This window comes from Pseudopipra pipra, chromosome Z (assembly GCF_036250125.1).
Source record: "Pseudopipra pipra isolate bDixPip1 chromosome Z, bDixPip1.hap1, whole genome shotgun sequence".
In the NCBI taxonomy this organism is placed as follows: Eukaryota; Metazoa; Chordata; class Aves; order Passeriformes; family Pipridae; genus Pseudopipra; species Pseudopipra pipra.
In genome coordinates, this window is record NC_087581.1 from 10,455,356 (window position 1) to 10,480,035 (window position 24,680).

A 24,680-nucleotide genomic window follows, 5' to 3' on the forward strand; every position below is an offset into this window, starting at 1 on the left:
GTGAAAGTGTTCATGTCTGAGACCTTAATGGTCAGTTCCCTCACCTGATGCACCACACTGGTGAACAAATTTCAGACACAGGGGAAAGGGAAGGAATGTGGCTGGGACAGATAGCAAAAGGCAAGAGCACCCCTTTCAGTGACAACCCACATTTCAATGGACAAACTGCATGCAAAACCTGAATAGTTTTCATAATCTGAATCCTTACAGATAAAACTATTCGCCTAGTCTTTGGGATAACGAACTGGAGGCAAGAAAAAAATAATTGTACGCTATTGGTGTACCTGTACTGAACCCATTCATGGGCAAAATCTGCTCAGAAAATATAAAAAGCATAAAGCTTAAAGGTATCATGCACTATATTCATCATTACTTTCAGATCCCTGCTTTGGACCTCGACAGTGACTAACCTGATGACCAAAAAGTTATATTATTTAAATCTGACAGGACAGCAATAGCATCCCTTTCCAATTCTCAGAAGCAATAGCAAGTTCTTTCAAGCCTATTATTAGCTAACACAAAGCACAGACAGAACATAATAACCTAAAATCATCATCTGTCACCCATTTGAAACCTATTGCAAAAGGCAGGCAGAGACAATTTATCTCGACATATGTGCTGTGGCAAGTTGAATTTCACAAAGGACTTACAATTGCAAAAGAACAGTCCCTTTTTTAGTCAAGGAGTTCCTCTCTGAAATAGTAGTATTGTTATCTAGAGAAAGACAGCTGGTGAGGACAGAAGGGAAAGGGGTAACAGCACACTCTGTCCAGGTGCACTGCAGCAGGTTAAGAGTTATTAGGAACTCTGACCTGCCCCAGTTTTCAAGTCAGATGTCTGCTTCCTTCCCCTTGCATCCTATCTCCAACCTAAGAGTGGGTAGCAAGCAACCTTATAACTCTAATCTGCTTCACAGCTATGACTGCTGATAACAAACACTCCCTAACAGTATTTTGATTTTAATGAAGAGACTGAAAAGCACAGGGCTGTCATATTCCCAAAAAAGACAAGAACCATCTAAATATACTGTTTCCTTCATGTAGTCTCTCTACAACAACTAGTATTACTTTGGATTTTTGAAAGCACTTACATCATCTGAAGAACTTCTACAACACATCTCCTTAAAGCTATTCCCAAATCCAAACAGGCAAAATACATAAGCAGACAGAATAGGGAAAATGTAACAAAAGGGTTTACTATAAATTATGTTTTAGCATAGAATTTCAATCCTTTCTGTTGACCTAAAAGCTTAATTTCAAGAATTCCAAATGCATCTATCACCAGCACTCCTCTATGACAGAAACACTACACGGAGATAACAGCTGACAGTGGTAGGAGAGGACAAAGAACAGTAAGTGAACACTGGCTTCCAACACCTGCACATGATTCTGTCATTCCTATCCTTTTTAGAAAGTAAAACTGCTGGTTGGAACCGCTGATTGCTGAAAGAAACACTGCCTGATAACGCTGCAGGTAAGTAAATCTCTTCTTCGTGATAACACAACTATGAGCAGAAATCTCAGGTAAATCAAAATCAGTAACTGAGTTACTGCAATAAGTTTAGGGATTCTTTAGATAGAAAAAACTCTTAAAAGTTAGTAGTTTAGGAACATCATAGTTCTATAAGAAACAACTAACACACATTTTTGAGTCTCTTGAATGGGGTGAGAGTCAGCAAAATTGATGCCACAGATACTTAATTTAATATTGAGCATATTTCACAAAGTATTTGTCCAACAAATCTGACACCTGACTTTTTCTGTCAAACCTAAAAGTTTCAATCACATAATTATTAGATTATACCTTAAAAATAAGGTACACTTAAAAAAAATTTGAAGTCTTTTCTTCCAGCACATTGATGCAAGCAGCTTCACAACATAACAATAAGCAAACCTGGCACTTGCCCTCATTAATCTTCATGCAGTTGGTCTAATTTGTTAAGGTCTCTCTGCAAGATCTCTCTGACTTTCAGGCAGCCAACTGCTCCTCCTCATTGAGTGTCACCAGCAAACTTAATAATAAAAGATAAAAACAATAAAAAGATAAAAACAAGATGCCCAAAACTTGTGAATGATAAAAAAAATGCTCAAGTAAAATATCTACTAGAGTGATGCCTCAGGAATACTCTGGATTTTCTCATGTGTCAAAGGAAAAATATTCAAACTTCAAGTCATTTGCAACTAAAATAAACTGGAATCCTCTTCACATGAGATTACAAGTATTTGCCAAACTATACCTAACTAGCTCTTTACTGCAAATCTGGCCTATTAAGTAAGACATCACCTTCTCAACATAGAAGCTTGCAGGAACCTACGAAACTTTTGAAAATTAGTATCTGTTTAAGGAAAAAATGCAAGCCAGAGTGCATCAGTGTTTATTACTGGAATACTACAATGTGAAGGCTTTGATGTCTGACTCTAGTCCCTCTCAATTTCCTCTTTGGATGCAAATGAAATCATTAGCCATTTTACTGGAACATAAGTTGTACTCCAGTTATAAATAGAAGATAAGTTACTGAGGGAAATCTCTGAAGTGTTCTGACAGTCAAACACTAGAAATCCTTCAGGAAAGCACGCATACAGATTCTACAAAGCACAGTACTGTTGATAAGAAACTTGTCAGGTATTTGATTAACTTGCCACTGCATTTAAGAATAAATAACAAATAGCAACTGCTCTCAACTGCTGAAAGCACCAAAGCCAAATGCTATTGCCCACTTTTTCAAGCACATACATAGGCATCTGTTACAATGACACATCTCTCATTAAAATGAAGATAATAAAAACAGCTAACTTTGCTGAGGACAAGGCAAACTAACACATGCACACTGCTGAACCCTTATGAGATCTCTGATTAAATCAACACTTAAGAGTCTGACTGTTAATTTAGAAATCAAAAGACAAACTTTGAAGCCCAACTTTTATCATGATTAAGTGTATACGCAAGCAGATAATGACTTCAAATATTTGCATGGCTCTTGCAAATCCACCTTCCGTCAGGGGTCCAACCTCTGTTCTCCATATTGGAGCAAAATAAAGATGTAATTAGTTTGTTCAATAACCGTCTACTTCTACAAACCGATTTCTAGTCTGCCGGCTATTGTCACTGAGTGTAAAATCTGACATTTATTTGAAAGAAATGTTTAATTAGAACTAGTGCCTAAATACTCCACGCCAGATATTTCACTCAAAAAACCAAGTCTTCCCACAAAAGTAAGCAAATAGAGCAGGATCAGATCCTGCTAACAACCCAGAAGCTTACAGCACACACCTTGTGCATATTTAGTGTCTCCTGCCGGTGGGCTGACCATGGCTGCAGCTGAGTACCACATAACTGCTCCCTCAATCACCTCAGCAGGATGGGGGGAGAGAAAAGGAAGAGCAGAACTGAAAATGCAAAACTAAGTGATGCAAAACACTTGCTCACTGCCTCCCACAACCAGACTGATGTCCAGGCAGTCCCCAAGCTATGACCACCTATGGCCAGGGTACCCCTCTGGTCATTTGGGGTCTGCTGTCCTGGCTGCCCCCCTCTGTACAACGCAACCTCCTGACACTTGGGGGGTGGGCAGAGTGAAAAACAGAGGTGGCCTTAACACTGTATAACACTGTTCAGCCACAGAAAAAACAGGGGGTATGTTATCAACACTGTTTCAGCCAAAAATTAAAACCACAGCACCATATTGGCTGCCCTACGACAAAAATTAACTCTATTCCAGCCAGGTCCAGTGTATTTCTCTTAATAAGCATAGGAGAAACCTAAATGTGGTATGTCCTTCTAATACAGACAAAGCAGGTCTATTACTGGCTGACTAAGTAATAGGGGGAGGTTTCACTAACTTTGACTAACTAGGCCACAGTAATTAAAACTAAAATTCCCTTCTCCAGGCTTACACATACAGTGTATCTGTCCTCAAATAAAACAGCTGCCGCTCTCTTCCATCTGTTCTTCTACAGCAGTCACACTTTAAAACACTGCGTAAAGCACTGTGCTATTACAAATCTGGGGAGCTGTACAATTTTGAGGAATCTACATCTGGCCATCAACATGGATGAGCTTCTAGAGTCATGTCTTGGGTCTCAAAAAAAAAATGTACATAATGGATAGAGATTCCTCTTTTCTTTGTCTAAACCTCTCCTAGTTTCCTTTCAGTTTGTTCTCTTCCAAACAGGTTTCTCACTTGTTTCACTTGTACAGGTTCAAACAATTTTTAATAAACAGAGTATCTCATAATAATGCCATGTCAACATTTTCATTATGAGATTAAAAAAAAAAAAAGGAAAATCCTCTTATTGCACTGTTCTCACACTCAAAAGAATAAGTTCTTCCAGTTAGTACTTAACACATACTAACTGTGAACTGAAAATCTCAGCCACAGTCTGCAGAAGCTGCTAAAGCAGAAGTCCCATTTAATTATCCAGCACAGGCAAAGTAGTTGTTGTTAGCCCTTCCTAAGGGATTAACGTAGACAGAACATCCACCTGGCATTTACCTCAACCTAGACAATAAGTGTTATACACCTGCCTTCTCCACTGCACAATACAGAAGACATACTGAAATTACAACACAATACATATGGAATGCTTCTCTTCTGGTAGAGACTGTCCCATGTGGAAGTGCCACAGTAAAGTCAAGTGTCTGCCAAAATTAAAAAATGAAAGTGCAATGTGCTGTTCTGTACAAGAATGACAGGCTAAATACAAAGCTCCTGGTACAACCCATGTACAAAAGCCTGGCAGCCAAGGACTCTGTAAATAACACGACCACATGATGCTATCTAGCAAGACCATAAAGGCAGATGACTAGAAAGTGTACAGCAAAAAAGCAGCTTACAAGTGCTTAAGAGTATCAGCAACAGAAAGATATGCAAAAAGCCCGACAGACTAATTTCCCAGTGTGATGAATAAATCCTGTAACATCGACAAATAATAAAAGAGCTTTGAGTGTAACACCTCTCCAATTATAAAGATCTAGCTCACAAGGAATAGTATTTTATTAATTCAATGGTTCACCATAAAAAGGGGATGGGGGAAAACAAAAAAAAATTGGTGAAATGCAGTAGTTTAGTGTAGGATATACTGGGGGGTGGTGGGAAAGACTCAACATGGCAGTGTCGAGTGATAACACCAGTGATAATACCACACACCTTTGGACTCCTACTCATCCAGGCTTACATACAGTGCACTTAGAGGAAGAGAACGACATGTACTATTTTATGTGTAACCTCATAACTTTTATGTCTGAAAATGTATGTGAAATCACTCTGCAGTAACATTTTATGAATATTGCTGAAGGAAAGTAAGTTACTGACATTTATCTAAGACCTGTTTGCAAGCCAAGAAAAACCCAGCTAAAAGTGGCATGTGGCAAGCCACTGATTTTTTTCTTTCTTTACTAAGAGTTATGAGAAAACTTATTGAGAATATTGTCTGTGCAGAGGAAATCAAGCCACACATTTACTCCAGACTAGCTTGCCATTTCTCCAATAATGCAACACAGAAGTGAATATGTGCTGTAGTAATTCTTTGTTCTGTGAATAAGAAAGTCATTCTTAAATATACAGCCTGTAGCACTCAGTCTGATCAATTTAGCCTTGTAAGGAAGTCCCATTACGTGGAGCTTGACTAATTGAGATAAAAATGCTGCGGTATTCTAAATACATCAGGATCAAAGAACACCTGAAAAAAATACCACTACTTCTTTAATATAAAATACTGGTTTTCAGTTTCATTATTATTTCCATTCTGGCAATAAACAGCAGTACTTTTTTATCTATACTTCAAGCAAAACTTTCAATTTAAGAAGCTTCCTATAGGCAGAGGAAGAAGAGTTATGGTGTGCTTTTATGAGCACTCTAGAGTTCAAGCTTTGTTTTTTAAAAGCACTTCAAAAAACGGGAAAGCATCACTAGAAAGGCTTTGACAATACTTTTGCCCTGCAGCTTGACATGAAAGAAGGGACTACATTGCACTCAAAGTTATCCATAGAAAAATAATACAGATTACAGATTAGCCATGCTGTAAGCGCAGGGATAACCACACAAACTGCATGCAGCTGCTCTGAAATCAACATATCCTCCAAAGAGCCCCAAAGCAGGATTTATTTACTCAGCAGCACAGTAAAGAGGCACTTTTTTTTTCTGGTTGCATGTTGTAGCAACCAGAACTGGGGTACTCCTCCTCTCACACCTCCTATCTTCTCCTAGCCTGTAACTTGTGTATGGACATGAAATGAAAAAAAGACCAAAAAGGTGGGTAACTACGAAAGAAAGGATTTTTCACCACAGACATTACACAGTTTGTTGTTACTAGGCCCTGAACATTTGAGAAAAAGCACGTCTTTATCCAAGTTTCAACACATTCATACATCATTCTTCAACTTCAATGCAAATGAATTCCCAGTAGACGCCTCTTCATGTTACACTTGTTTGTCTCAGAAATTTTCCAGCAAAACTTGGGCGCTTCTGAGTTGACGTTCAGTCTGTTGCTGAAACTTTTTTTAATGAGGGGGAAAAAAAATACTGGAAGGACGGGAAGACAACCTTTTAAAAACTGATCACTTGTTACACAGGCAAAAACCCTCAGGCTTCTGCATCATAATACGAGTTTCACAAAGTCAAATCTTAAGAGCAGGAAAAATGCCAACTACATTTTGAATGTTTTCAAAATTCCTGTTTCACCTTTCACAAAAATATCTTTAGGAATTAAAATATAAAAATCAGAAACAAATCCAGAACCTCATATTTTTAAGAAGAATAAGTAAACTACATTTCAGCCCTATTCTGATCAACACAAAATAGCCCATCTCAAGCAGGCAGACTAGCTTCCTAAAATCTTATTTCAATAAAATGAAAAATATTGTAAGCAGTAGACCTTCACATGAACTATTTGGACATAAAGCTATGCTGCAAAACCGAACCTTCAGCAATAAATCAAGTTTCTTATGGCCAAATATAAGTAACAAAGATCCAAGGTAATTTCTGGCCCTAACAAAGAGATTTAACATTATTTCACTCCTACAAATGACATTTCAGTCTTCAGCTAAGGAAGGGTAAAAACCCCAGGAAATATTTACTGTTGCAGTAGACTGCAGCACCCAGCTATTATTTCAGCATACTTTACATGAGTATTCTTTGAGCAAATAAGGAATTAGTTACAGAACAAATAAATATTTTATATTAGTAGGTGCCAGGTCTCTCTAGCTGCTTCAATTTCTTTAGCTCTGGCAATTGTGTACAGGATAGAAGCAGCACAGTGCTAGAATAGATTCCTGACTAGTACTAAGAGAGAATTCCAAAAAGCAGGGGAAAAAAACCCCTGCACATGTACAAAAAACTTAAAAGAACTTCAATGGAGCAACAGTTACATGGCACAGCCATCTGGCAACCTCTAAGTTTTTATGGGACTGAATTACGAGATGTCTGGGGGACCTGTAATGAACAAACTACCCTCCACTCATCTCTTAGTTATCATTTTTTAATAAGCTATAATCTAACTTCTAACATTTACCACTCCCTTCTTTTGGGAGCAATGCCCTCGGATGCTTCAGTAGTTCTACACAATAACTCCCTTTTGCTGTGGCTTTGACCTATCATACCACACATAACACTTTTTTCACCTAATACAGCAAAGTGGTTTACTTCAGTGAGTGTTTTCTATTCCTATAGCAACAGGCTACTGCTTTTAATGGATGAACAAGACTCCCTTTCTCAGACGTGTTTCTGAAGGGTTTCCAAATACATGTAGGTGTTCTTGTGACGCTTCCCTGAAAAATTTTAGTAATGCATTTTCTTCCAGTTTATTACCTGCTCCTCCAAGGACACAGCATCTGTCATGTTATGTAAGATGCATATTTCAGCACATATCCCTTGTCTTGACTTTGGAATACAGAAACAGTTACATATACACAGAAGATACACATGGAAGAGGAACCACAAGTGGAATAGAGCAATGAAAACGCATATACATCAACTATTAACTTAATTAGGCCAAACTGCTGGGGGGCACGGCATTAACATACAAAAACGCCATGTCCAAGAACCGTGTTCAAATGCATTTAATTGTGTTAACACATTAGGAATGGGTTTGAGGGGTGGTGTGTTTGTTTTACAGCTGCCAGACATTCCCATCACCTAACCCATTCTGTAGCAGCAACCGGGTAACAACTCAAAAAGTTTTGCTGTGGCTGTTTACGACCATCACTCTCTCCTGAAAGCAGGATTCACATAAATATCTAACAGTCTATGAATACTGAACTCATCAATCCATCACTGAATAGATCTTCCTGAAAAACTGTCTCCTAATCATAAATACTCTTCCACCTACACTCACAAATCATAAATGGTAGCTCTGTACATGTGAGGTATTTTGTATAAAATTTATATGAAGTTAAGCCATATTCACTAGTGTTTAACTTTGTAAAAAAAATTACCTAAAAATCTGAAAACAAAGTTATCAGTGCATGTATCAGTGACTCTTCTGAGAGAGAAGCTATTTTTAGGGAAACATGTTCTTTGGCCAAATGAGAGTCCTCGTTTTTATATTTCTTACCTATATATTCTTTGGCCAATGCAGACTACTTTTGCTTCATCCTGCTGGACTAAAAAGGAAGGATGTTATCAGCTTTAAATTAACTGGCTTTCAATTGTGCTTGTACTTCATAAACCTGCCTTAGCCTGTCCCTTAGACTTTTCATAGTTACACTTTACAGACCCTATATTGCTTTTCTCTGCCTGCTGTCTTGAGAAAATCTCACACAAATATTCTAGTAAATCCATTCTTTTGGAAGTAAAGACTTTGTAAAAAGCATTTCCAGATGTGTAAAGTAAGTTAGTTCTGCTTAGTTATCATTAGAACAAAAGAGAACAAAAAAAATATTCCTCTTGGAAAGTGAGCCTGTAGTTTTATTTCCAGTTCTGAAAGGAGAAAATAAGACAAGTGATTTATATAGTGTAGCCTGTACACAGGGGTACAAACCCAAAGTCCAAATCCCAGTACTTCTTGCCTAACAAAGCTCACAAACAGGTTGTGCTACAGTTCCTGCACATAAGTCCCCTGCCCTAGAGACAACATTATCATTCTTTTTGTCTGATGTCTCCACTGCAAAATCCCAAGGGAATTATGGATATCCACGCCACTGTAATCACTCAGTTCCTTTTTCCATACAAAGGAATATTACATCTGCAATGTATGTCACCGCTGCACTTAGCAAAGTCAGATAATTTATAACTTTGATGCACACCACTGCAAAGCTTGATTTTTGGGCCCAATGTCAACTATCACCTTTTGATATACCACCAAGATTTGTGCCATATATTCTTTCCCAGGCAGACATAATGCTCCCTTATCTTGAAATATTTACAACATAAGGCCCACAGATTCAGCAGGTTTAGCACACAATCCTTTTAAAAAAAAATAGAGCTGAAAGATCACCCAGTTTATCCCACCTTCTTCAAGGTAAGACCTCGTAGGCAACCCTGCCAGGAATCTCTCTTGCCCCCCCTGACTTACTTTCCCCCTATTGTTCAGGTGTGTAGAAAGAGAAATGCACAAGTCTTCAAGAGGTGGAAGCCCACACCACTGAGCATCTACTGAGTCTATGAGGATGCCATGGCAAGGTCCACCTGGAAAAACAGGGCTACAAGAATATGGTCCAAAACACACAGTCTGAGAGAGAAATGTTATTGCAGCAGGTACGTACACCAAGACATCTACACGCGTTAACCAGGAAAACTACTCTTTATTCACTATTAACCAGCAAGCCTATTTTAGATGCAATGCAATGTCAAAGAACATATCACCTAGCAGCTTCCCTCCCCCATTATTCTGTCCTCAGGAACATGAACAGCTTCAAGAGACTTCCACCCAAATCAATGAACCGGATTCATTATTTCCTTATCACACAAGGAAAAAGAAAAAAAAAAAAGGCAGGTTGCTTAATCAAATCTGTAATATATTTCATATCTAAAATAAAGGTGTATTACACTTCGTCATACACCACATCAAAGTAAAATGCTTCCTCGATAGAACTGGCTTTCTGTAGGGTGTGTGCTTTCCATATTGATTGCCTCTTTCAAATGAAACGAAAATCCAACGCACTGGTAGAAGTATACCCTCCTCAATAACTTACTCACAGTCTCACAGCAAACTATTGAGCTGTGAAACCAGCAGAAAGACAGAATTATACAGTAATGCCATTTCCTCATTTTGACACACTTCTCGTTACTCAGGGCCCATTTTTGTCACATAACCCTGTAAGACATTTTTCACACGCATTACTCTGGAAAGTCTTAGTAGAAAGGGCTGCTCAGCAACCCAGAGCACCTGAGAACCCTGTAACTATCACGGAGTTCCGCCTGACAAAACCCACAGGAGTAAAGGGTCTCCCACATTAGAGCCGTAGCTAAGTTGAAGCAGAAGGAGTATAAATGTGCCAGATCCACCTCAGGCCTCCAAGTCCAACGCTGGCCTGAGGCCCTGGCCCCCATATCCAGGTCCCCGTCTTGCCCCAAGCACTGTATATGTCCCATCATATATATTTATAGGACAGCCCCTCCGCGAACCCCGCACCCCAAAGGCGATCCAAACTCTGCCAAAATCCGAGCACCTTTCCCTCACCTCTTCCAAAACACCGAGCCCGTTCCAGCAACATCACCTCCCCGTCCCCTCTGCCCCCAAACCGCAGCCACCCTCACCCTGCAGCGCCCTTGGCCCCATCGCACCACCCGGCTCCCCTTCCCCACCACCCTCAAAAAACCGGTGTCACCCCGGGCACCCCCCGCGGCCGCACCTCGCGGTCCTTGAGGCCCAGCAGCAGCACCTCCTCCATGAGGGTGAGCCGCGTCTCCTTGGAATCGCCCTTCTCGTCGTCGCCGGGCTCGTCCCGGCGCCCTTCATCGTCGGAGCCACCGCCGGCGCCCCGCTCCTTGTCGGCGGCGGCGGCGCTGCGGGAGGCCTCGGTCCGGCGCTGCACCAGCCCGGAGCTGCGCTGGGTCAGGGAAGTCATGGCTGGCGGGGGGAGAGCGGGGCTCCGGGATGAGAAGGGCCGGGGGCCGCTCCGCCCTACGCGCTCCGGCCGGGGGCAGACATGGGCAGCGGGTCCGGAGCGGGTCGGCCGCGCTGGCGGCGGCGGCGGCTCAATATGGCGGCGCGGGCTGATGTCAGCGGAGGATGTGGCAGCGCCGGGCGGGGGCGGCGCCGGAAAGGGCCCGCGGCTGAGGGAGCGCGGCCGTGACCCGGGGCGGGCACTGCCCTCCGTGCGGGCGGCGGGTGTCCTGCTAAAGGTGCCTCTTTTGCTGCCTCAAGTCCGATTGGTTTCATGGAATCGTAGAACCGTCAAGGCTGAAGGAGACCTTCGGGAACGTCCAGTCCAACCGCCCGCCCAGCGCTGCCGCTGTAACCCCAGAACCACTAAACCGCGTCGCCCAGCGCCACATCCAGATGCCTCTTGAACACCTCCAGGGGTGGTGGCTCCACCATCTCCCTGGACAACCTATTCCGATGCCTGGCCATTCATGTTTAGCCAGAAGGCCGTGTCCGGTTGCTGGCGCAGCCCCTTCCAGCCTCATTCCCTCCATGTGGGAAGCGTTCAAGGCCAGGATGGGACGCTGAGCAACCTGGGCTGCTGGAAGGTGTGTGGGCGGCAGGACCAGGGAGGTGATTGTCGCCCTGTACTAGGCACTGGTGAGGCCACACCTCGAATGCTGTGTCCAGTTCTGGGCACCTCAGTTCAGGAGGGACATTGAGATGCTGGAGTGAGTCCAGAAGAGGACAATGTAGCTGGGGAAGGGTCTGGAGCACGAGTCCTGTGAGGAGAGGCTGAGGGAGCTGGGGGGTGTTTAGCCTGGAGAAGAGGAGGCTCAGGGGGTACCTTATCACTCTCCACAGCAATCTGGAAGGAGGTTATAGCCAGGTGGGGATCAGTCTCTCCTCCTGGGCAACTGGCAACGGGACAAAAAGACATGGTCTTAAGCTGCACTAGAGGACGTTGAGGTTGGACATTGGAAAGAATTTTTTCACTGAAAGGGTGTTTAGACATTGGACTGGACTGGCCAGGGAGGTGGTGGAGTCACTGTCCCTGGAGGTGTTTAGTTGGCACTAAACTTAGTGCCTTGGTTTAGTTGACATGGTGATAGGAGAAATAAATAACCTGATTTTATTACAAGCAAATGAACTGAGTAAGAAAGGGGGTGGCTTTTATTAACCAAAGAGGGGTCCTTTTTTTTCTTTTTTAATTAAAATAGGCGTGTCGCGGAGTTGTGAGGTGAATGGTTCTGTCTGCACCTGACACCGGGGAACTTTTGCGGCTGGGAATAGGGAAAAATACAAAAAGTAAAGATGTAACTAAACAAAGACCTTCTCTGCCACGTGGTAGCCTATTGTGTACCGGGGACATCACAATCAATCAAAAACAAGGGTAACACCCTCTCCCTGGTCAGAAAGTAATCTTTTGAGGTAAAACCTGCATTTAATGAATATGTAACAGTTTATGTAACCAAAAGAACTACAAAAGGTGGGATTTTCAAACCGGTAGTGTGCTTCCAGACCCTAGTGGCCCAGACACCCAGCATGCTGCAAATAAAACCTTCCGTTGCGCTTCCTTTGTCTCACAGGTTTTTGCTGTCTTTCTAAATTCGAAAGAGAGATTTCTCTTTCAGTTCAAAGGCTGTACTCAGTGATCTCAGTGGTCTTTTCTAGCCTAATTGATTCCATGATTCTGTGTCACTGCCCATGGCAGATGGGTTGGAACGAAATGATCTTTAAGGTGTCTTCCAACCCAAACCATTCTGTGATTCCATGATTAAAGGTGTGTATATATGTGTATATATATGTATATATACACACACACATATACCTGTCAAATGAATTCAGGTGAGCTCTCAACAGTTTTGACTTCAAACCACAAAGATGGAGTCCCTCAGCTCTGGTGTCAACAAGCACCTTTTCAAACCTTTAGCCTTTTTGTAAATGGCACACCAAAAACTCAAAAAAATTCTTGTCAAGGCTAAACCCTATGTAAGTTTCCAGGCAGTGTGTTTTATTGCAGAATAAAGGTGCTTGTGGTGCAAGGATGGCCTACACTTTTTAGTTCACAGTTTGAATATTGCATTTCACCATACTGAAATACATACATATAAACATATATAAACCATATATTTAATATCTAAATAAAATATGTTAATAAAGAGTTATCTTTAGTGAGTTGTTGGTTTAGGTCTTTTTTTAACTGGACTCTGTTTACTGAGAGCTCCGACTGTAGCCTCAATTGTTTCCCACACCCCCATTCCTTGCATCCCCTGCTATTGTGACTTGGTGACAATTTGGTACAGCTTGAGAAAGAATAGCAGATGGACAACAGTGATCCCCAGAGGATCTGGATTTCTCTCACAAGTGTTTGCTGATTGTTCCTCTTCTGTTTTTTGAAGCCTGCTAATTATTCACAGTCCACTTACTGTATGATGTTCTGGGTTTTTTTAATCCTTCTAATTTTTTTTTTTTTAATTAAAGTGTCTTGCTGTACCAGCTCAAATGCCAAACTGAAGCTCGAGGATATAACATGACTGTTATTTTTATCAAATAAGCATTTGCTTAAAGAAGAGACACCACAATAGCATTAAAAGATCTGTTTTATGGAAATGTCTTTTCTGAGTTGTAATTAAACTCAAATATTTATTAATTTACTCCTCTGTGAGCAACTTGGATATTTTGCTGAGGATTACAATCAAGATGACAGGCATATAATTAACTTGGGTCGTTACCTGGGCCTTCTTTTAACACAGTCACTATGTTAGCTTTCTTCCTGTTCTTTGGAACTCCCAAGGTTTATTAGAGATCAAAAAGAGGTTCCAAAAAGCTAGTTCAGAAAACTATATGCAAGCTATCCTGGCTTAATGATAGGAATTACCTAACTTTAGTACTGCTGCTAAAATTTTTCTTAAAGTATACTATTAGTAGAAAGAATTTAATCTTTATCCCATCTGATAATATTTACCTATTTCCCCAGAATGCAAAGCTATTTGTTGAACTCATCTTCTTAAAAGCACTATTAGCAAAATTCTCACATTTCACTTTAGTAATATTGTTATAATTTGCCTCGCACCTACATTCAGTTCCCTGTTTCTTTCCCTTGGAAAAAAAAAAGAGAACATTTCTCAACATCATTTCTATTTTCTCTAATTCCTATCTTTAATTAATGAAGCGATTTTATCTTCTCCTTTCTTATCAATAGAATAACTGTTTGGGCTGTTACAATTATTTTAGCTGTCCCACTGGACTACTGTGACATTTAAGTACTTATGGGTTTAGTCCTGATTGCATTTTAAAGGTTAATTGATGGAATGTTTATCAGCAACTCTTAGTTTTATTTTTTTTTATTTGGATCCTTTCCTCAGGGGCATCAAAGGACTCATTGTTGTTTTCAGTTTTGTAAAAATCAGTTTTTAAAAATAGTTGCTAATCGTATTATTAATTTGCCCACTTTTCTGTATTTTGTTACAAAAGGGGACAAATTAGGATCACTTGTAGGTTAATAATTTTTAGTTTTGTTGATCAATTTCATTTTTATTAGGATGAGATGTACTATGAAGTTCCTTATACTTGACAGTCACTCCTGTGATTTAGTAACTCAGATGTTTGCACAAACTGAACGGTGTAATTTCAAAGAAATTTATTTCTTCATTATTAATTTCAGTTCTGACTCATCTGCTGAACCTAAGCTAATAATTTCAGTGCAAACCAAATTAGGAACACGTATGGTTGAATTTTGAGCCAATTAAATTATTTTTTTACACCAGTGCAACATTGACAGAGAAAACCCAAATCTGAGTGAAAAGGGTGACAAAGAGGATGCACTTCATTCAGCACATGATTTTGTCAGTGTTCATCCCTTCTACACAGCTGAGATCTGGTGTGTTACCGAGGGCCACCAAGCTTGGCAGATACCCACCCAGGAGATCCTGTGTCACGACCTTTTTACCTGCAATTTATTTTACAGTACCAAGCAGCACTAGAAAAATATTTCTGAGTCCTCCGTGGCTCCACCAGGAGTTCAGAATGCTGTAGCCCCTGACACTGCAATGTGTGGTTCATGTCATTTGGGTTGTCACTGGGCATCTTGCCGGGGACAGGACCCCCTTCCTCCCCCATTCCAATGCCAGTGGCATCCAGCCCAAGAGCTGAGGCCCGAAATCTTCAGAGAGTTCTGTTAGGAAGAAATACCGCAAGAGTACAGGCTGTACTCTAGAAACAATTTTGTTCATCTTGCAGTAAATAGCCCTTGTAATTCATCCTTGTTTCTTCAGCCCATACCTGGCAGAATGCAGTAGACCTCTGAAGGAGCTAGGGTTTTTGAATTGCTGCTAGCCAACTGGGGAGTTGAATTAAAAGGGAAAATAGCAAAGGTGTAGGTCCTAGAGCCTTTCTTTGTGTTGTGGTAGTTGCAGTTGCCATGACTTTCTTCCCTGTAGGAGCAGGGGATTACCACAGTCATGCCAGCAGGAAAAGTGAGTGACAAGCTAAATGCAAGGGTGTGTTGGGACAGCAGGTCGGGCAAAGAGTAACTTTAACACCTGAAGTAGGGGCTTGCATGCTCTTAGCTACAGACAAATGAACAACCTGAACATCAGGAGCACAAGGCAGAGCTGGGTAAAGCAAGAGGTTGTGGAAGTTTCAACCCAAGAGACATGCCAGGCTATGGAATTTCAGACATAGTGGATGAATCCTAGTGCTGCAGCAACACCATAACAAGGTACTGCTGGGCAGATTTTCCCCCTGAAGGACAATTAGATGAATAGGATGTGCATGTTTTGAAGCTGACAGCAAGAAAACAGGAGTTGTTTTCTAGAAGATGGCTGCTGGCTAACAGAGCTTTGCCATCCAGCAGTTTCGCCAGTCAAGCTTGTTTACATTCCTGCCTGTGTCTTCCATTCCCTCCCAGTGAAAGTTTGACACTCCCAATTACGCCATTAAAAACAAGTGTCAGGTGTAGCTGTGACCTGAATCCCTGTAAGAGTCTGACTTAAAAACAACAGTCAAGAAAAAGGTCATATAATTTCAGGGATCTGTTGACAGGGCAGCCTCACATATAGGCACCATATCATTACTGAAGAAGCATGAAGTATGGAAGCCCAAGGGCTAGAAGCAAAGGGAGACAAATTTTCTAAGGCCAAATGGTCTTTAAAACCATGCTGATTGCAGATATGCTGCTTGAGTGTGTGAGTAGACATTAATACCAGAAAAGAACTGGAAACAAACTATCTTGAGGTTTGTTCTATCCATTATTATCAGCAGCATCTCCAAGAGCAGGATTTTCACTTCCAATAAGAATTGAGAGGCTGAAAGGTACAGAGTTATGAGAGAAGGAGATCAGAGATATGGGACATGGGCAGACTAATGTGTAACACTGTGTGTGGGAAGAAACTAGAGACAATGATCAATTTGCCATAGAAATCGTGTCTGGTACACGGTGGTCATGTAATATTCTCTCTTTCAGTTTCAGCTGCACCTGTTTTACTCCTACTGTTGTTTTGGTTACTAAATAAATCCTTCACCAGCCAGTGCAAACCATGTGGGTTTTTCTTCTTGGTTTTGGAATGAACTTTCCAACACTAACAGCAAATTTTTCTAAGTAAAAAACCCTTACTGATATGGCTCTTTCTGTCCACGCAACAAACTCTCTTCTGATTGCTTTTAATGCCCAGCAGTTTAGACGTTGTTTAAATTATCAGTTTATAAAATTAAAATTTGCAAGTGTATCTTTTCCAACAAGCCTTCTTTTAAGCTTGTCCCTTAGGCTGATTCAGAGACAATGTTTTAGGCTTCTAAAGAATTTGAAGAATTAGTTATTACTTTCAGCAGCATAGCGCCAGTTTTTAACACCAAGCTCATATAAAATCAGATGCAGCCTCTACATTAGTAATAGAATTTATCTTCAAATGACTTTGAATTAAAAACCAGCGCATGCTGCTTTTAAGTTTTTTATCTACCAATACAATAAATTTTGGATTTTTAGAGAAAGAATGACAGGCATTTTAGAAAGACCAAAGGCAGAACTGCAGAAGCGCTGTGCACATTTGCTCATTTCAAAAAGGTTTTCTTTATTTCGAGTTTTTCCAGATCCTCTCATTTTCTTACCTCCTGGGGAGTTCAAATCATCCTGGTTCCTGAAATCTTTGTATTGTAATAGCATCTTCCTCCTTGTAGCTGAGTGAGATTGTTCAGCAGCAAGAACCTGGACTGGTTATTTTAATATTACAATTACAGTACAGAAATCATAAGGACTAAAGTATCAGTCAAAGTGCTGTTTGTAATTGAGATGGCCTTTCATTTCTACACAGGGGTCCTGTTCAACCAGCATCACTAAGAAAAATGTGCAGTTTCCTTAATAGATGTTCACTGAGTAAAATGAGTCCCATAAAGCCTTCGCCAAAACTGTCCCTGGTATTTTGGCAAAATTTAAAACATTTAATATGGTGAATTTTATGCAAGTTCAGTTTTGAAAATTCTTTATTTCACATCCTACTGTAACAAATGCTTTGCTGTCTGTTCCTTTTCACGCATATAAATACTCATCAGCTCATTAAAAAATACATCAGGCCAGATGGTGCAAAGAAAATGTTTCCATAGAGTTGTTATCTACAAGATAAATAGTGATTAGAGCAGCATTCATGTTGTCTAAATAGAGAGTACTTGGGTGCATTCGTATTGTGTGCAGAATAACTTTTGGTAGGTTTAGGTTTACACCCTCTCGTCATGACCAAAGACCCACGCAGAGAGAATCAAATAACGGGTGGTAATTTTAGAACTGCAGATGTGAGGCAAACAGAGTCATGGGGTCAGTGAGGGAGAAAAATATGGATTCCAGGAACTAGTGGTCACATCAGCTCAGAAAAGGTGTGTGAGCAGCTGGGACTGGGGAAATGGAAGAACAATCTGGAAATATTTGGCAGCAGCCAGCTCTGAGCCTCTATAAAGCCTGTTTAAGGGAGATAAAGCTGCATTTTCAAGTTACTTTGATCCTGAAAAAATCAGCCAAGTGCATTGCAGTCTGTTCTGTTCCTGGCACAAGTTGCATACCCTGCTTGTGCTGGATGATTTGTACTCCTGATGGCAGCCAGGAGGTTGTGAACACAGGGAATGCCAGAAAGTTTTTAAGTCTGGCACAGATGTTAATACCTCCCACAGTACCTTCTATCCAGGGAGCAAAAAACATTGATAAACATTTGTAGATTAAACATACAGACGTATTTGGATTACCTTTTTCTCTGATTCATTCAAGAGTCAAACCAGGATGGAAGCATTTCTAACTGGGTTGCTAAAGTTAGCTTTGAAAATATGGAAGAATGAAATCCGAGTGAAGTCTTTGGGAGCACTACGTCTCACCATCTTGCTGTGAGCTACCTTGCACAGCTGACTATGACAAGGGGAGAAAATTCCAGATGTTTTTCTGGGGAGATGCACTTGCTCTTAACTGGGGAAATTCAGAAGTTGGACTCCCCACTCAGCAGCATGGAGTGCTGCTCCACAGCACTGCCACCTCTCTGTTTCAATCTGTAATCCAGGTGCCTCCTCTGACCGCAAGGCAGAAAGTTTGAGAATATTATTCCTGTGAGTGGGTCCACAAATGGTGAAAGCGAAATATGGACTGATTTTTTTGGGGTGGTTAATTCTGCACTGGATTATATCTGTGAAACAATATCTGTCTTCGGTATTGAAAAATGGTGTTATGGTTATATTATTTCTATGTGATGGCTTTTAAAGAGATTTCACCGGCAAGCACTTTACCTTCTATGCAAATATATAAATGGGCTGCAAAAGAGCTGTTATTCAAACAGAAACCTCTTCACAGGGGATCCTATCTACACTGCACCACCTTCTTAATTCAAATTGAAATAATAATTTGATTGATTGGAACAAAGGCTGTTTAAAATGTTACCTGCATCGTAGAAATTGATGAGCATTTTAGCATTAAAACTCAATGTTATTTCTAAGGTTAGCCAGTTATTTAAAAACTTCTTGCTGAGCATCGAATAAGTACATTTTCATAAGCACCAAACACAAGACTTTCTGCACAGAACTAAGTCAAGATGGTGTATAATATATAACCATGAGACACAGAAGGAGGGGGATTCTAGAATGTCTCCTGTTTTTTAAAACTAGTATTTGTAGCAATCACAGTGGATTCAAAGAGAGCAGGAACCTGATTAGTAGTCAGGAACTGTCAGAAAACTCATGAAGAGGTGATAATTTTACCATCAGCCTTACACATCTATAACATGCTCATCTTTCTGCCTGTGAGTGGACTATATTTTCTCCCTGAAAACTAGATTGAGGAAGAAGATGGGGGATTTGAAACTTCACTACTGAAGCCAAAAGGAGCTAAAACAGCACCAGAATTACACAGTAGAGCTGGAAATGTTATATGACTCTTTTTCTAGGGATGCTGGTATGGGGAAGGGACTTACTAGACAAATGCTTCGCTGACTCCAGAGTGAACCAGCAGCTGGGTACATTTCTCTGCATGCCCAGGCATGCAGCAAGCACCAAGTGACAGCCAGTGAGCCTGACAAAAACTGTGTTGAAAAACTTGGCATGAGATTAGTTCCCCAAAAGTCTTTTCTATATCTGGGAGGAAAAGGAAAGAAAGTGTGATAAAGTGCTTGCATCACTTGTTCAGTTACATGAACTGCTGTCTTGCCAATGGCCACTTACATTTGCATTATCTTTTTTTTTTTTTAAAAGGCATAAGTTGTTGCAAATGTTATATTTGAACAGGCCAGAAGAGGCCTTCCACTCCTCTTGAATCCATTTACTGTTACATTATAACTCCAAGCCATGACAATGCAGGCGACCATCCTGTGCTGATGGGATTGCAGCGCTATCTACACATCAGAGCCTATCTCCTGACCCTCCCAAAAATCTGCCCTCCACAGCTGCTGGAGGCAGCCTGATCCTCATGGCAATAAGCTGCATCAGTGAAGCCAGGATGAGACTTTCAGGACTCCAGTGACTGCCCCAGGGAAGAGAAATGAAAAAGGATTAGCAGCTAAATTATCGCCAGTCACAAATTAAGATGGAAGTTAGAAACAAAAAGTTAGTGGAGAAACCCAGCTGGTGAGTGGTAATAGAAATACATCGAGCAGCCTAAGAAGGTTGCCCTGGCATGGTCAGAACAACAGGGATGCATCCCATGGCTGCAGTGGGGAATGAGGGACGCTGCACAGTGTATCAGTGTTTTCACCTGCACAGACAGTCAGTCGAGAACTCTGTCTGGTTTACAAGGCATCTGTGGAAGAAACAAACAAAAATAAATCTCCTGTCTTGCTGACATACAGCAAATGACATCTGAGCTTTCCATATTTAACACAGAATATGTCGCACTGATGAGTCAGCCATCTGCATCAAGGTGTCCTACTTCGATGTGTATGTATGGTCTTTTCTCACTAAGTGTTTTCCCTAATGTTTACTCAGGCACCAGCTTAATTCTCTTTGCCAAGGGATAAAACAGTGATTTTAATTAACAGCTACTTATTACACAGTTAAGCCCTTCAGAGAGAAAATTAAAAAAAAACCCACCCAAACCAAAACCAAACAACAACCCAACCAACCAAAAAATCCTTAAAAACTCCCCCCAGACTAAAACCAGTCTCATTTTTCATAGCCTGTTATGGAACAACAAATACAAGTCTTGTGTTTCTGTGGAACAAATGCTTGAGCAGAAGACAGTTAAGCTTTTACTGGCCTCAGTGGTCAAAACACACCTGTGGCTGAAATCCAGTGAGGTGATCTCGCACTGCTTAGAGCAGGAGAGCAGGACCAGGCACTGTGCCAAAGCAAAGAAAGCACTCCCTATCCTGGAACCATGGTCCCACTCTGAAACACAGCTCTGTAAAAAAAAAAAACAAAACAAAACAAAAACCCAAAAAAACCCCGAAACAAAAATGACAAAAAAAACCCTCAAAAAGCAAAAACCTCAATCCAAACCAAAAATTTTGGAGTTTCCCTCCTCTTTAAATCAAATAGGTTCTGTTTTCCTAGCTTCAAACTCAGCCTGGAACTAGAGAACCAACTTGGCACCTCACCATCAGTCCTAAACATCCTGCAGTCAAAACCAAAGCACTGCTTACATCTGCATGACCCCAGGATTGTAAATTGGCCTCAGATATGAATGTCATATTTGAACATGTGTTTGTTAGTCTTTGTTAATACAAGGTTAATACAAAGTGCCAAGTGTTTCTAACATCCTGTTTTATGGCAGGAACTATTTTTGGTGCTTCACAAGGCCACATTGCTCTCAGCTATTCTACTGCAACAGAAGTGAAAACTTCAGTAAATAATTTTTATGAAGGTGTACTCCAGGCTGACTGTAGCAGGGACTCCTTTTTGCCATTAATATCACAAAATATGGCATGGAATATGGAGGACCAAAACTGTTTAAAGAATAAGATACCCTTTTTACCATCTTTGGCAAGATCATATTGGAAAGATGCTGCTGCACAGAAGTAACTCTGAAATTTGAAAATATATAGATAGATAAAACTTTTTCAAAGTAGGCTTTTTACTATGTCTCTCCACCACAGCTGACAAAAATAAAAAACCTAGCAAGATTCCTAATTCTGCTTCATCTGACAGTTTCCCTTCCGCAGGAAGAGATCTTTCTTAATCTGGGCAGTTGGCCAGCTCAGTGTCCAATAAGTTGCTCCAGTTAGGAATAAAGCATCTTTGACGCAGTTTGGTTTGTTTGCAAAAAAATATAAGAAACCCTTCTTGTTTGAGCACGGTATAAACCAAAGAGCTAGAGGCAGACAGCTTCTTAAAACACAGCTCTTTCAGCCAGCACCTGACCCAAGAGCCCTTTTGCAAGGCATCTCCTCTACCAGTTCTCCACAGAGCAATTCTCCACTTCATGCTCCTCACTGCCATCAAATACCTCTCGGAAATCTGACTGAGTTGGCACACCAAAGCCACCAGGCTATTCCCTGCCCCAGTATGAAACAGAATGCTTGGGCTTCCATGGCTCAGCAGTGAGGGTTTGGTGATGGCCACACCAAGACAACTGGCTTATTAATGCAACACATATCTTCTCAGGCCCAGGAAGACATTCAGAAGACTTGGAAAATACCAATCAGTGGGTGGTTTTAACTGAACAACACTGTCCTGTGAGAGTGGCCACCTACTGTCAGATCAATAGTTAAATGAATTGAACAAAAGCTAGTACGGATGTGTGAAATAAATTTTCAACATCTTTTAAACTCAGCCATACCTAAAGGGACTGAAATTCTCACTATTAAAGCTTTCAAACAGCCCACACAGTCGAACAGATGCTGTTGAAGGGCGCAACTGTTTAAGTGTTTGTGGTGGGTTGACCTTGGCTGGAGAACAGGTGACCACCAAGGCCACTCTGTCACTCCTCTCCTCAACAGGGCAGGGCAGAACATATAACAAATGAGCTTCCTAAGCAGTCACAACCTCCTCTGGGCATCCACCTGCTCCAGCAAGGGGTCCTCAGGTGGATGTCTGTTCCCACATGGACCTCCGTGGACTGCAGGGGGACAGCCAGACAGTGTTTCCTTTCCCTCACATGTCCATGGAAAGAGTTAATCCTCCTTTCCTCACTTGAAAGAGCTCAGGTGTATTAAAGAATTCCTTTCCAATTCCGTAATTAAATTTAGCTTTTTCAACTCTGGTTTGATACACCCAGATATTATTTCACTAGCTGAAAGTAACTTTTAAAAAGAAATTTCTTGGCAGGGAACAGCCACTTACTACGGTCCTCTGACAAATGCAGAGATGTCAGTCAACCTTTCCCTTTGTTTTGCAGCTGGGGAGATATTTCCCTCATGAGGCTAGAGCTGGAAGGCAGCAGGTTGTATATTAATAACTGAGGGGGAAAACGTTCAAGGAGGGGGAAGGATGTCTATCAGCCTATACAGAATATTAATGTCAGCAGCCAGCATAAGCAGAGCTATTATTACTTTAATAAGATCCAAAGATTATAAAAAAACATTTATGTTCGGTCATTTCCTGCTGCCTAAGTCAGCCTGGGTCCCTGGTAATTGTATTTCAGCTGTTTCTAGCATTCATTATTACCTTCAGAACTCCAGGGGGTTGCATATTCATGCAGCCTCCTCTTAATACCAAGCCATTGAGTAGTGGTTTTACTATTACTGTATTTCATTTCAGTAACTTGCCCTTTTCATCATCATCTCTGCCAGATAGCTATTCTGCTGCAATCTGAACCATAAAAAGGGCCACTGCCTTTGGAACAACACTAGGTAGATAAATTTCCATGGAAAATCAGGTGGAGTACTATATCCTACACCTGAGAGAGATAATGGGTGGCATATGGACAAAGCAGATCACCTGCATTAAATCTAAAGAAAAAGTAAGTAAAATACGCTAAAGGAGGGTGGGGGAGTAACCGATCAGCTAACCTATGTGTGGCTGGAGCTTAGAAGAGAAAAGCAGGAATGCCCCAGGAATCAAAAAATCACTTGCTGAGTGATTGTTGTTTTTAGATTACAAGTCAGAACATGATTTTTGCTTTTCAACAAAAATGGATGGTCACAGATTGAATTCACTAATTCACTGGATTTGTTTCCTTACTTACCTTCCTACTACAGCAAACAGGCCAGATCCAATACAACTATACCTTAAATCACCCTGTAAGGCTTCTACAGGCAGCCTCAAAACAAAGCTGTTTCGGGTTGTGATTTTTAATTCTCTCTTTTTTTTTTTTTTTTTTTTTCCTCAGAAGTGTTAAATAGCTGGAGTTGGCTGGACATGTTATTTACAACATTTCAGCTAGCCACACTTCAGTTGTGGTTCCCGGGATTTATCTTTTTTTCAACAACATGGCAGATCAAGAGCAATTTTCTGCTCCTGTGGTTCCACCTTGCACCTCGTCTGCTCTGACTGGGGGCCAACTGTTGAGAGGGGCATCCTTAAACCATCTGCTCCCCTTGTTTCCCCCTGCACCCTCATGGGGTGATTTGGGTAAATGAGCTGATCTGATAAAAAGCTAATCCACAAAAGCAAAATGCCTATTTCCATTCAATTAGCTGGCAGCTACCTGAGGCTAACAGCGCATAGCAGAACCCCCTTTGGCACCTGTCTGCATTTGCCCCACACCGGCTGTGACCCAAACCCAAACCACCACAGGAAACTACTGAAACTACAGGAGATGTGCTGCATTAGAAAATACATCTATTGTCAGGATTACCACCCTGCTCTTTCTTTGATGCAGTTTTTGTTTGGGAAAAAACGCTGTCCAGGAGGATTTTACTTACTCCAGATAATAATAATAATTATTATTATTATTACAGGGTAAATTTCAGAGCTGCCATGCTCCATATTGGCAAGGAAGAGAGCACAACCTTGTGCTTTGAGAAGACTGGTTGAGTCATCTGTAGTACTCCTCATCTCGCTTTCAGATATTCCCACCGCCCCTTGCAACAGGAAAAACTAAGTATAGCTGGCAGGTATAAAACCAGTCTTTTCCAAAGTTGAATGAACAGCCATTGGAAAAACAGAAAATATTCTTTAAGAGTGAACCCACAGGGGAAAATCTGGGTTGGGAAACTGGAAAATGCAAGAAATGGCTTGTAGGAAACAAACTGGGTTCATCTGTGTAGTGAACTCAAGGAGGCTGGTGAGGAACATGCTGTTTTGATTTATGAACTGGGG

General features: G+C 41.1%; 1 protein-coding gene across 1 annotated transcript in view; it reads right to left on the minus strand.

The window, feature by feature from the left end:
- Positions 1 to 11,306, minus strand: part of GOLPH3 (golgi phosphoprotein 3) — a 31,341-nt gene extending 20,035 nt beyond the window's left edge. The window contains exon 1 of the mRNA XM_064642357.1: positions 10,789 to 11,306. Within this exon, the coding sequence (XP_064498427.1) occupies positions 10,789 to 11,004 (216 nt within the window). The 5' untranslated portion in view covers positions 11,005 to 11,306. The remainder of the gene's footprint in view (positions 1 to 10,788) is intronic.
- Between the last annotated feature and the right edge of the window lie 13,374 nt (positions 11,307 to 24,680).